This window comes from Chironomus tepperi, unplaced genomic scaffold, assembly GCF_022539635.2.
Source record: "Chironomus tepperi strain 1889 unplaced genomic scaffold, CSIRO-AGI_Ctep_v1 contig_85, whole genome shotgun sequence".
In the NCBI taxonomy this organism is placed as follows: Eukaryota; Metazoa; Arthropoda; class Insecta; order Diptera; family Chironomidae; genus Chironomus; species Chironomus tepperi.
In genome coordinates this window covers 8,191,174-8,205,548 of record NW_027226207.1, presented here as the reverse complement: position 1 = coordinate 8,205,548, position 14,375 = coordinate 8,191,174, and the positions used below count along the sequence as shown (strand labels likewise).

Sequence of the window (14,375 nt, the reverse complement as noted above, 5' to 3'; positions counted from 1 at the left end):
TCAATAGATTTATCCGGTTTTAGATAGTTTTGTTGATAGTAATCTAATTAAAAAGATCAAAAAGCTAATTAGATGATGTTTGACTTTTGTTCATTTATGAATTTAAAAATTTATCTCAAATCTTACTGTAGATGTGTAATAATTAAAACAATTAAAATTAATTGATGTAAATTTGAATTTTATTAATTTAATAATCGTGAACTATGAGAAATGAGATTTAGTGAAGTAGCTAAGACTTAGTCAGAAATGAGGGATAAGGGGCATTTTTGTATAAAATACAAATTTTGGGGTCAGGAATGGTTTTTTTTTTATTTTTTTCTCAAAGAAGTAGCCCTAATAGGCAACGATATCGCTGTATCATAAAATCATGCTCTTTTCTTTTAGGGAAGCTAGCAAAGTAACAGTAATAGCTTACAATGTACAGCTTGGAGCAAATAAAAGAAACTTAAAGAGGGATGATGTAGATTTGACCCTCAAAACTCCATTGTATACTTTCCTTTCTGATTACTATCCAATAAATCACAGTCTCATCATTTCCTTTAATTACCTTAATTATTATCAACTTGATTAAAAACATTCAATTTTAATTTTACAGTCGATGCAGTTGGAAGAACTGCAATAAATTTTAATTCATTTTCACATATAAAGTTCATAAAAAAATATATTGCATCATTAAAATTTTATTCATCTTTTTACATTCACAGAATAACAAACAAAATAATTGAGAAAATCGAAAATTTCCTACAAAAAAAAAATCCACGCAAAAAACATCAGCAATAAAAAGAAATTGCGTGACAAATTGACCTTATCAGCTGTAACTACACATAAATAAATAAATTATGGATTTAATAAAAAGAATTCAAGATTATTACAATTGGACACTCACACTTACCGATCCACGATCTAAAGGATGGCTTCTAGTCGACTCACCATGGCCCACTTTTTGCGGTATTGTCATTTACCTCACAAGCGTTTATTTCGGACCAAAAATCATGAGAAAGTAAGTAATATTGATGAATATATTAACCTTGAGACACTTGCATGACTGTGTAAATGCATTCCAAAAAAGCCAACAGCTGAACCGTTAAAATGCACTTTTATGTTTCTTCATCTTGTGCTGTAACATGATATTGTGCTGCATGTTTAACTAATTTCCATAAAAAATATTTTGTAATCTTTTATTTTTTGTCATCAACATATCTCGTTTCCGCATGTTTGTGGCCATAAAATTAGTTTTGGAAGCGCAGCAAGGTGAATCAACGAAAAATGATGAAAATTAATCGGTTTATTTTTATGATCACAACTTGTGATTCACAAGAGACACATTAAGCGTGAGAAATATGAATTGATAATGATAAAGGCATTTGTAGTGCTTAATTTTCTCCTGGGTGGAATATAAAGCGTTTATATTAAGTTGACGAGAATATTGATTAAATCTTGAGGGAAATTAGTCAAGGATTTTGTGATCAAATTTGTGTTTTATTGATTGAATTTTCATTTAATGAATGCTGGAAGTTTAGGAGCTTGTTGGAGATTATATTAAAAGGAATTTTAGAAAATTGACATCAAAATTTGATAATAATGAGAAACTAATCGATATGTCGAGAACCGAACTTAAGAGTGTGATAACGGCTACTTGACTGCAGATTCCAGATCATTTCTGCATTGTGCTGTTCAAGCTTCTTATTCGCTTGCCGAACTGATTTTTAATACATTACTTACTTACTTACTTAGCTGGCCGTACAGATCAACTGTGATCAATGGCATCCCTCAGATGTCACCTATAACTGGTTCTATCACTGGGTTGCAATACATTGCTATCTATAATTTGACCTAAAACTGGCTCTTTGGTTTGCTACCTTATGTCAAGTGCTAAATTGTCTCAATCAACAGTTTCCTTCCAAAAATTCATTGATCATCCTCTTTGATCATGTTTTGTTTTCCCGAATAGCTCAAGTCGATTGATTGATTTAAGATCCGACACAATGCCAGCGTGACTCTTGCATGGTGCCGTTAGTTGGACAAATTCCAGAATCAAGTTGGAGTCACGCTGAGGTGAAATTGAATTTTTGACCCTTGACGAAGCCTCATCAAAGTTCCAACAATTCTGATTTGTGTTGCTCTGAACTAGATTGTCACTGATTTGCAGTAACCTTATTTCACTCAATTTTAAGGTCAACTAACCCTTCAGATTGCCATCTTATCTCCTATCCACCTTAAACTAGTTTCTAAGACTCAAACAAAAACCCAGAAACACCAATTATTCATCTCCAACTTTCCTAACAGCAACAATTTCCTTAGAAATTTCTCATGCAAATTTTTCTCTACATGCTCGACGTATTTAACTTTGTCGACGCCCGTATTTCACATCCTAATTAATTTTCTCCTACTCTGAATAATTAAATTAAGCAAAACTTTACCTGCGGTTTTTCCCTTATATCTAACTATAAACTTTACAGCTACACTACCGTATTAATAGTTGAGCATTAATTCAATGCAAAAATTATGATGATTAGAAGCTGCATTTTAGAGTTTTTGTCATTAAAAACTTTCAGTAATTCACTAGAAGGTCATCGTATGTCATTAAATGATGATATTTCATTATTTTTCTAGTTCCTTTACAGTGTCATGTGGCTCATTGATGCATTACGCACATTATGACTGAAATATTAATCTCTAATTTATTGTTTTTTAATCCACAGTCGAAAGCCATTCAAACTTAACAATCTACTTGTCGTTTACAACCTAGCCATGGCCGCACTTAATTTCTATATATTCTGGCAATTATTAACAGCATCACTTAGACTAAATTACAGTATATTCTGTGAACCATGTCGGCAAGTATGGACGCCGGATGAGATGCAGGTAATTAATGACTAAGGCTATTGGATGTGGGATGAACAGTTAATGAAGTATTAAAGGATCTCAATACAAGGTTCAATGCTAAAATGAGCTCATGAACAGCTTACTTTGTTTTCCTATTGAATATTGATGATGCTGTTGTGTAAACATGAAGTCTTATCAATTTGCATGCTATTATTGACTTCTTGATCTTACTTTAGGTATTCATTTTAAGCGTCAAGGATGTGAACTTAATCAAGAGATTTTAATTAAAAGCTTGTGAATAATTAATTGATGGCATTGATAAGGTTGTTTGTAGTAAGGAGGATTGTTGAGGAAATGGATGTAATTTTGAAAGTGAAAATGAAATTAAATTGCTGGAAATTCGAATTTGGAGTGTCATTAACGACAAAATTATAAACATAGACTTTGATGATGTTCAATCTACAGCTACAGTCGTGAAATTGACAATTGTTCAATTTTCTCGAGCGGTTCTATGGGAAGAAATGATTTTTCATCAAAATAATGGGTTGTGGTCAACCGTCATGGAGCCGTCAGGACAACATAGCGTTTTACCGCTAATCCGGCGACTAAGCGATGTCCAGGCAATCACGTTGTGTTATTTGAGTTTGTTATTATCTCAGATAGACTGAACACATCTTAGATATATCTACAGGGATATCCAATTCTCCTTTATCTTCACTATCCTTCACATAGATTGTCTCTTTCATTAAGAACAAGACATCCAAGAAAATTAAAATTTTATCTTCGACCTTCAATTTCTTTAAAAATTAAAAATTTAACTTAAAATGAGATTTGAACCTCAAAATGAGCAATAGACCTTCTCCCAAGTAGCACAAATCGGCTAATCGATTGAAAATCTAACCCTAGGCCGGTGTGACGCTGACTTGGTGTCAGATCCGGCTAAAATCCTTAATCGACAAAGATACTGCTTTTAGGTACATGAGTGTTCTTTCTGTATTTTGAGAGCATACTCTTTGCCAGATAGGGAATTTGACACTTGTTTGACATTATGCCAGAGTCACACCTGCCTGATGCCAGATTTTGGATCAATTAACCAACCAGTAGTACTGGCCCAGTACTAAACATGCCATTAAATAACTCCTAGCCACATCCCTGCATCCCCACAATAATTGATTTATATCTCAATCAATTCATCAATGACACAATTCTAATATTGAAATTTATTCGATTTATTTTCTCACCGTTATATAGATCGTCGATGCAGTATGGTGGTATTATTTTTCAAAATTATTGGAATTCAGTGACACATTATTCTTCATTCTACGTAAAAAAGACAATCAATTGTCATTTTTGCACATTTATCATCACTCAACGATGTTTGCCTTTTGGTGGATTGGAATCAAATGGGTGCCAAGTGGATCGAGTGAGTATTTATAGTCGGATAAGTGATTTATTGGATATTTTTTTGATGTAAAAGTCATAAAAATTGTATGTAAAATTGAAAATCACAGCGAATAATGTAATTTTGCAGTTCGAACAAGCTCAACTTTTGAGTAAATCCGATTATGTCAATTGCTAACAAATTTAAATATTTTCACACATAAATTTGCATTTATGCGCATTTTAAAATTAAAAGCAATTTACTTTGTGCATTCAAATTGACCGCAAGTGTACAAAAATCGAATGTTAATCCATTCCATAAATTTTACATAAATCTATCACTTTTTTTACAGCCGCCTTTCCCGCCATTGTCAATTCATTTATTCACGTGTTGATGTACACATACTATGGCTTGGCCGCGATCGGACCACAAATGAACAAATATTTATGGTGGAAAAAGTATTTGACAATTATTCAATTGGTAAGTTGAGGATGTTCAGTTCTTCTTTTTTTGTGGATTTATTGATTCCTTTCATGTATTCAGATACAATTTGCTGGTGCTCTCATTCTCGGATTCAATGGACTTCGTATTGATTGCGAGTTTCCATTATGGATGCAATACACTCTCTGCGGATATATGGTATCGTTCTTAGTAAGTGCTTTTCTCACCTCCTTAAATCAATTTTTTTATGGATTCTGTTTAGAGATTTTTTTTTTGAACATTTTTTTAATATTGCATTATTTTTATTTGTGAGATTTGAAATGTTTCCTTCTTATTGAGGACGTGATGAGGAATTTAGGTTGGGATTTGTTTTTAAATGATGTATGTTGGAGAATTTGAGTTTAGTTGTCTTTTTTAGACGAGGAAAGAAACTCGAGTTATGCTTCATAGTCGCTAAAATAACCAATAAATGACTGGATTTCTGGAAACTACATGGTTAGGAATAAAGAAAAATCCAGGTCAATTCCGGCATTTTTCTATCCTGAGACGCAATTTTTCTCATTTTCTAAGCCGTGTGCTTATCGGGGTTAACGACAAAACCTGAATATGGGTTTGAGGTATCCTATTGAAATTGTGGTGACTGCTCTCCCACTTGGATGGCAAAAAATGAGCTCCGAGCCAGTTTTCCTAATTACTGCACTAATTCTATCTTGATAGGACCTGCGACATAATTTCCATGCAGTTTGAGACTTAATTTATGAGCGATTCTGACTTCTACGAAGAGTGAAGCACTTAATAAAACTTCTTATCATCAAAATAACCTAAAAATAGCTATATCAAAGTCATAAAAGCACTTCTATGTCATTTTGATGATTTGACGATAACGTAGCGATGTTCTAAAGGCTGTGTTGAGCTCTTTTAGGCTAGTATCCAGTTCAAAGCTATTAAAAACCATAAATAAGTCTTATAATTCTTGGCTTAAACCATTTCAAGTCAGTCAAGTTCGATTTCAAGGTTCATTAAGCTTATAACTTCAAATTTACAGATAATCAACTTCAGATCCAATCTCTGAACGACACAAATTAACAGAAAACTACTACGAAGCTTTGATAAAAACTTAATAGCTCTCTGTGGCTCTTCCCACATGTTTATTGCACACAACAACTCAGTGACCCCATCTGCCAATTAAAATACTCTCCAATATTATTTATAAAATGCACTTTTATTTCTCAAATCTATTTTGATCACATCCACAGAATCAATCAGAATTCAGCTTATCTGTCCTACTTTTTTAACATATCAGTTCTGATATCTGCTTCGAATTTGTCCATATCTAAAAATAAATGAATTTTCGTTGCTGTATATTTGGCATGACTTGCAATACATCTGTGGGATATTGAATGATTTTCTGCGGATAGCTACATTTAACTTGTAGCTTGTTGAAATGGATATAGAAACTGTCAATTTTTATTAATTCTGATATGTTCTGATTTTAGAATTAGCTATGGAATTTTATTTAATTTTAGAATGACAAGGTTGACCTAAATTTGTAAAATGTACTATAGTAAAATGATGAAGTTAATGGACTTTTCATTCATCAGGATTTTCATTCATTGAATATACAATTTCATTCAATATGCTGCAAACTTTTCTCAGAAATATTTATTCAATGAGCATTTTTTTGACCTATATTTTCGAAGTCTGACGTCATTTGTTGAATAATTTCTAGAATTTGATGTTAATGAATTCCTGGTAGATGAGATCTGCAATGAATTCATTGAATTTTAGGGTTTCTGATGCCGTTAACGAAAACGGAAAACGGGCCGTTTTTTCGAAAAAATAAAAACGGAAAACTGCCGTTTTTTGATAGCCGTTTTTCCGTTTTTTAATATGACTTTTTCTCTGAATTTTTGGAAAATTTTCAAAAATTTTATTAATTTTTCGACTCAAAAAAATTTTTAAATAATAATTTAAACTAAGAAAATTAATATTCGTCAATTTTTTTGGCCTGCAGTATACTTTTATAAGTAAATTTTTCGTTTACATATCTTGGCAAATCAAAGAGGACTTCAATTTGAATGCAACGTATTGTTTCCCTTCCATTAAAAAAAACGGACCCGTTAACGGCCGTTTTTCAGAAAAAAACGGAAACGGCCGTTTTTTAAAAATGCCGTTTTTCAGAAACCCTATTGAATTTTGTGTTAAAACAGAGTAGAATTTGCGTGGGATCTTAGATATTGACGCATATTTAGACAAATCACTCGAAAATTTTAAATTTAGCTTTGTCTTACTTTAAACTAGCTTTTTAATGGGCTGTATCTCAATCAGCACAATTTAGTCGCTAAGATGTCATTACGTAGCCATGTTAATGCCCTAAGGATTTCTTTACAACAACATGAAAGCTGTTCTTGATCTTTTTTAAGAGCAACACTCGAAGTTCATTGACTTCTGCTGTTTTGATAAAGCGAATAGCACAAAATGGTTAATCGATGTAATATCCAGCTCCAGGTTAGCATGACCCTGTTTATCTGTTGGATCTGGTTTAAATCCGGCCACAAATCAAAGTCACGCTAACCTGGATTTGGATTTCGAATCGATTAACCGACATGTGTTAATGGAATATATGATACAATTTAAAGTACAAGCATGAACCTTCAAAGACATTACCATCAGGATGAGCAATTTAAAAACCATTATGTGAATGAAAAACAATTTTCTTCAATACAACTTGACATGCTTCTTCTCAATCGACCTTATTTTTCTCCCCCCACAAATAACATGATTGTTCATTCATTTTTCTTGACATATTTTTCTCCTTATTAACTTATGATTCTCTAAAAAACATAAGTCTCCAACGAAACGAGACTTTATGTTATTTTTTATTGGCGGAATAAAAATCGATAAATTTATTGAATAGGAAAATAGAAAGTTTAGTGTGTGGAAATTCGTGAAAAGCTATTAAGTTTAAAGACATTCTTACTGACGATGAGTATGCTCATCTAAATGAATGAGCTCAAGAGTATATTATGAATTGAACTGAACCTACTCAATTTTAAAAGCATACTCATCAGTCTGCTTCTTGTCTGTTCGGGAAAGAGGCGAATTTTGCAAGTCATTGATCAGTAGCTCAAACATAAACAAATTGCCACTTTGTTTTAATGATGACCAAGCAATTTAAGAGCCTTGGTGCTTAAAAAATTTAAGAAAATTGAAGAGTTTGGTCCAAAATGTTGGGTAAGGATAGGTTTCACAAAGCACAGCAATATCCCGAGTGACCTGACTGCAAATTGTCTCGTTGCATACTTAATTTGTTGACCATACAAATCAACTGTGATCCATGGCTTTTCTTAGTCAGCTTCTGAATTTGACTTAATCGCTGGATGCTCAATTGGCAAAGGGCCAATACTAAATTACCAATACCAAAATGTACACTGTCTCTATCAACCTGAACTTGAAGTCTACTCGAATTTTGTATGGAAAAGTTAACTTGAGTCGACTTGACTCGAATTTAGAATGAAGTTGAGTCTACTCAGGTAAATTTTTCCATACAAAATCCGAGTCGACTTCGAGATCTGCTATCAAAAACCTCTTTACAAGAGTTCAACTTGTATTCAATCGTCCTCCAATCGACATCATTTATGAACAAGTCTCAAAACAATTCAAAATTACTATTTGCTATTGCTATTAATTTAATACTATTAAATGATGGACATTCTCATCAATTCCTCTATATTTGCTAACAATCCATTCATATGCAATTATTTACAAAGAAATTACAATCCTTAATCTTTATGTCTCAATCAATAATTTTTTAGGTTCTCTTCGGACGTTTCTACGTAAACGCCTACATCGACGATCACAAAAAGCGTCAGAAGGAGAAGCAAAAGGAACAACTTTTATCAAACAACAATGAGGAAACGATAAAAGATAAAAATGTCATTGTTAATGGAAAGAAGTACGAGTAAAGCTTTATGAACTTTCCATTCGTTCCGCTGCTGTTGGCAAAAAGCTGCTGCTGCTGTTTGTTCAAAAAATGACAAACAAGGAACAAGGAACAAGAATAAAAAAAAAAAATTTTCATAAGTTTTCAACAGTTGTAATAGTTAAAAAAAAGTTTATAGACTAAGGATAAAATTGCTTGGCAAAGTTTTTAGTTTTTATAAGGAAAACTGTTTTTCTTACTCATTCTACACTATATTATAAGTAATTACATTTCAACAAGCCTTGGACTCTCCTGACTGGAATGAACAAATAAGATGAATTTTAATTTAATTGAATTAAATTTTTTTTTGTGCTGAAATGATTAATAAAATTATTATTTTTTTTATATAACTTTTATCAAAATGCTTTGAATTGAAAATTAAGATTATGAGATGTTCAACAACTATTTGGCACCGATGAGTCTAACTAGTTGCATTATTGGAAAGTTATTATTGATATTGATTTCTTTGGTTTTTGCCAATGTTTTTTATCAGTATTTAAGGTTGGAATGAGATTTTAAGGAAATGGAATGAGATTTTCAATTGAATGAATTATTTACAGATGAACAACCTTGATGATATGCTCGAATATCACAAGTTGGGTAATCTATAATAAATTTGACACCAGGGCGGAGTGACTTCGACTTGATACTGAATGTCATTGTCATTTATATGTCATTAGTCGACCATAAGTCTTGTTATTAACTTGACATTATGTCAAGTTATCCTGTCGGTAGGAATACGGAAGAAGATTCATCCCTAATTGCACAAATCGACACCTGATACCAAGTCAGAATCACGCTGATCTGAGGCTATATTGTAGATAGAACAGTCGATTAATGCAACGATCGTTTAACAATTTGTAGCTTAGTTCTTATTTTGAACCAAATTTCAGGTATTTTTAATATATATTCTAATTTCCAGGATACGTTTTCAGATCTGAACCTCAGTTTTGCATGACTTTAGCCGAATTATAAAGAATCTTTTCTTTTCCAGCATCCTATTGAACTTACTAACCAAGAATAGTAATTTCGGAAATGATCGGTTGTAAGCTTTATCATCGCTAGCCTGATTCTGAAGCTTTCACCATTCATATAGGTACTTTGGATAGGCTTTTATTCCATTTTTGGATGTATTTATCTATGCACTTAGATTGATCGTCAGTGGTGTATTTGGCAATATCAGAAATACTACGAAAAGGTATACACTTGATAGGTTATCTTCGAAGTCAGACTTCTCCAATTTCCCAAAAAACCCAAGAATGGTGTTCATTCTCATTCTTTCAATGCTTGACAATAGAATCGTAAGTCGACTTAGAATTCAATTTATAGATTTTAACATAAATTTATCAAGTTAACTCGATATTTATCATAATATTTCAGAATAGTCTCAACTAGATTTCTCAATTCCTGAAATAAAATCGACTGAATTCGTTTTATTGAAACTTATTATTGAAAACCCAACATTGGACAATAATACACAATCAGGACTTTAAAGAGCATTTTCTTAAATCCATAATTTCCATTCAACTTTCCATTACCCACAAGAGCACGTTCATTATTCCATTTATTATTATTTTTTAAATAAACTCCACAAACTCAAATTGCAAACCAAGAATAACTATTCCATTATAATGAACAGCATAAACTTTTTTTCCTATTCATCGCAATTCGTAAATTGAAAATTTATGCTTTGCAATAAAAATTTTCCGCAATTTAAGATAAAGAATATTTTTTTTGTTGGAACTAACTTTTACACATTATTGAAAAGTGAATGAATCAGAAATGTTCTTATGCTGTAAAATATTAAATAATTTAGACTTTTGCCATTCCCTTTGAGAGCAATGAAACTTTCTTACTGCATTGTTATGTCATACGATCAATAATTTTTTTGCTTCTTTTTTTTTCATTGTCGAGGAAGTTCTTTTCTACTTCATAAATAAAATATAATATTTTTTATATGAATTGTATCTTTACTTCTTCTTGTTAAGGATTTTACATGAGTGACATGCAGAAGATGATGTTTTATAGATTGTATTGGTTGGAATAAGGGTTGGAGACATCTGGGGTAAATTGATCGAATTAAGGTTGAGTCAAGTCGACTCGAGTCTAGTGTCAAGTCTAGTGTAAAGTCTAGTGTCAAGTCTAGTGTCAAGTCTAGTGTCAAGTCTAGTGTCAAGTCGAGTGTCAAGTCGTGTGTCAAGTTAAATGTCAAGTCAAGTGTCAAGTCGAATGTCAAGTTTTGTTTCAAGTCTAGTGTCAAGTTTTGTGTCAAGTCTAGTGTCAAGTCTAATGTCAAGTTGAGTGTCAAGTCGAAGGTAAAGTTTAGTGTCAGTTCGAGTGTCAAGTCGAATGTCGAGTTGAGTGTCAAGTCGAATGTCAAGTCGAGTGTCAAGTCTAGACTCAAGTCTAGTATCAAGTTGAATGTCAAGTCTAGTGCCAAGTCGTGTGTCAATTTGAGTGTCAAGTAGAGTCAAGTCAAGTTGAGCCAAAAGTAAAAATTCCTCAATTTTCAGTTAAAAACTCACAAAAAAATCCCCAACCCTTGACTTTTTGTAAAATCACTATAACGAATCACTAAAAAACTAAAAAGCACAGACAAGAAAAATGTTTCATGTCATGACATGTAAGCAATTCTCCTTTGTATTATAATATTTTGTTATATACAAAACAATAGAATAAAGTTATTGATATCATGAGCTTTTGTATTTTATATTTAAATGAATAAGTTTTTATTTTTTGATAAAAAGAATATTTTTAGTAAATTCATTCAACATTGAAAGTTCTTTTCTTTAGAGGAAGTAACTTCCTAGTTTAGTGGAACATTGTGTTTGTGTTTGTGTGTGGGAATTTTGGAGGTGGTGAATTTTGAAGCTTTTGTAGCAGCTAATTGCTTCTGTTCGAAATTAAAGAGTTATTTATAGATTGCTGCTCGATATCTCTGACTTACTTGCTTATTTCGCTGGCTGTACAGATCCATTGTGATCGATTGCCTTCTTCAGATGACACCTGAAACTGGCTCTATCGATGCCTTTCGTTTGCCAATTCCCAATCCCAATTTGAGAGTCGACAATCATCACTTTCTTCTCATTTTGAAAGAAAATCTTCAATTTGTCAGGGTTCTTTGGGTCAAAACATTCCATGTCAACGGTGAAGATCTATACACTGTCCAAAATCCTTCAAAGCAGAATGATAGTTAAATTAGCTTCCTGCAAATCATTTCAAGTGACCCCGATAGCTAAGTGAATACGAACGGAAATAGTAGGACATGGGTTTGATTCCCCATAACCATGCTTCTTTGTGTAGCTTAGGTTGCAATTAAGGCTCATCATCTGACTCTGTTGCTTACTCTGTCACGCAGCATGTACAATTTCTCTGTCTGCACGTTGAGCTGACATTCTTTTATCAATGTTCTACGCCAAGTAGCTTTTCAAAATCCTGGCTGTCATTTTCCTTACGGATTCCAACTAAGCTTGTGATCCTGTCCCAGCAATGACATTTTCTTCGGAACAATTTGGCTTAATTCCGCTACATTTCAACATACTTCATGTGCTCAAGTTAAAATTAGAGATTGAATATTTACTAAATATTCTCTGATGCTGAACTTCTAAATATGACCTTAGAGGGAATTCTAATAATTTTTACATCATAGTCTTCAGATTACATACCAGATTCTGATCATAATTATTGAATATGAGAAGCATAAACTCACTAAAACTAGAAATTAATTCACATACCCAAACTTCATGTTTTTGCAGATTTTACCACATCCCCCCATCCACACTCCATTATTCATTCATTCATGCCAACCACAAAAAGAAAATTTATGTAAAAATTTTTCCAGCATCTTCTCACCCACAAGAGAATTCAGGTTTTCTTTGTGAATAAATATCTTCAAAAATTTAAAGAGTTTCGTGCGTTTTGTAAATAAATAAATGACTTACTATATAAGTTGACACCACGTAAGTTATGGCAGATGTTGTCACAGGCTGACAAAATATTGAAAATTTTATTATTATTGTCAAGGGGTTGGAACTCCCGAAAACTTGCAAGTTTTTACAAGTTTCATATAAACTCACAAGTTTCTGTGTAAAACTTGTTGTTTCACAAGTTTGTTCCCAAAAACTTGTAAAACCACAAGTTTTTGAAAATTGAAAAAATAATTTTTTTTTTAAAATTTTAAAAATTTAAAGTTGAAAACTGTTTAAACCAATAATATGTTGGTATGAGACCTTAATTTATGGTTTTCCGTGTTATATTTTTCCTATTATTTAGCCATATATAAGCTTTTTTTAGCACGTATTTAGCAACGATTGTTTAAAAAAACTAAAATTTTGTCTAAGCTTTGAAATATTTTGATTATAAACTATTTTTGGATAGGAATCTCTAGAAGTTTTGGATTTTGAGATTTCTTTTATAACCATATGCCTATATAATATAATAAAAACCTGGTTTTAAACAATACATATTTGCTAAAAGTAGTCCAAATTCTTCAATTTTGAACTTTTCAGTAAATTTACAAAATTATGAAAATTTAAACGCATTTAATTCAATTAATATCGTAATAATTAGGTTTTAGTACATTGGAATGTGGTCGTTCACTTTCTAAGGTTTAAAGGTTTAAGGTTAAAAAATCCTTAATACAATCCATATCTAAGCATAAAAATGCTTTCAAAGTATATTGTTAAAAATTAAAATCTTTTAAAACCCACATTCAAGTTTATGTTCAGTTTTCGTTCTCTTTTAATATTTCCGGGAATAAAAACTAGTGTTTCACTTGAAAAATCTCCAAAATTTTAGGAAAAACCACTTCCGATTCTTAAGACACTTTCTGTAAGCAATACAGTCCAAAATTTGCTTCATTTTAATTTATTTTCTCATAAAAATCATTCTGTTTTTGTCGAAAAATATCGCCAAATCTTCACTAAAATCATCAAAATTACAAAAAATTCAAATAACAATCTATACCAGTTTAACATATTTTATTCATTTCCAAAAATTATATTAAAAAAACTTGTAAACTTGCAAGTTTACAAGTTCGCTTGAAAAAAACTGGTAAACTTGTGAAACCGCAAGTTTGTATGGAAAAAACTTGTCAGACCACAAGTTCACGGGAGTTCCAACCCCTTGATTATTGTTGATATTATTATGTGTGCTACCGCATGTGGAATTAACATATTTTTGTATGTTTTAATTAAAGTTAAATTTACTTTTTTTTTTTTTGATGCTCAAATAAATTTTCTGACACATTACACATTACATGTCTTTTTGTTGGAACTCACACGGTACATTATTTCGGGACTGTGTAAATAAATAATTTAAGGGATGAACACATTTTCAATGACCTGAACTTGTTTGATGTTGAACACTTTTTACAAAGGAACAGACTGGAATTAAGTTAATTACATTGAAAATTAATTTTGATGCTTAGTTGAAGTTACGGGTTTTTGCATATTTTTGGATGAGGTAGAGCAGTGATGGGCAAACTTATGTGCGTCAGGGCACATCTTGGTGGTAAGTTGTGACCGAAACCGCATACTTCAAGCGGATCATGACATTTCCAACAGAATATGACATTCTAGTGTGACGCGACACACAGTTTGGACAACTCTGAGTTAGAATAACATGAATTGTATGTTGTATCAGCATGTAACATGATTTTGTAGGTTGCATAACTTACAGGAGAATTGGTAAAGAGAGAACGAAATTTTGATGATGATTTGAGAGAGCTGCAAAAGTTTTTTGTTT

General features: G+C 32.0%; 1 protein-coding gene across 1 annotated transcript; it reads left to right on the top strand.

Annotated features, from left to right (window-relative positions):
* The first annotated feature begins 839 nt into the window (after positions 1–839).
* LOC139086536 (very long chain fatty acid elongase 4-like) lies at positions 840–8,613 on the top strand. Its single transcript, XM_070635001.1, has 6 exons — positions 840–1,000; positions 2,703–2,865; positions 4,078–4,249; positions 4,560–4,687; positions 4,751–4,858; positions 8,464–8,613. Exons 1-6 carry the CDS (start codon positions 840–842, stop codon positions 8,611–8,613), a joined length of 882 nt encoding a protein of 293 aa, XP_070491102.1.
* The last annotated feature ends 5,762 nt before the right edge of the window (positions 8,614–14,375 follow it).

Coding starts and splice junctions, on each gene's coding strand:
- LOC139086536 (XM_070635001.1), top strand. CDS start 840: ATGGATTTAATAAAAAGAATTCAAGATTATTACAATTGGACACTCACA. Junction 2,866..4,077: donor GGACGCCGGATGAGATGCAG/GTAATTAATGAC, acceptor ACCGTTATATAG/ATCGTCGATGCAGTATGGTG. Junction 4,688..4,750: donor ATTTGACAATTATTCAATTG/GTAAGTTGAGGA, acceptor TCATGTATTCAG/ATACAATTTGCTGGTGCTCT.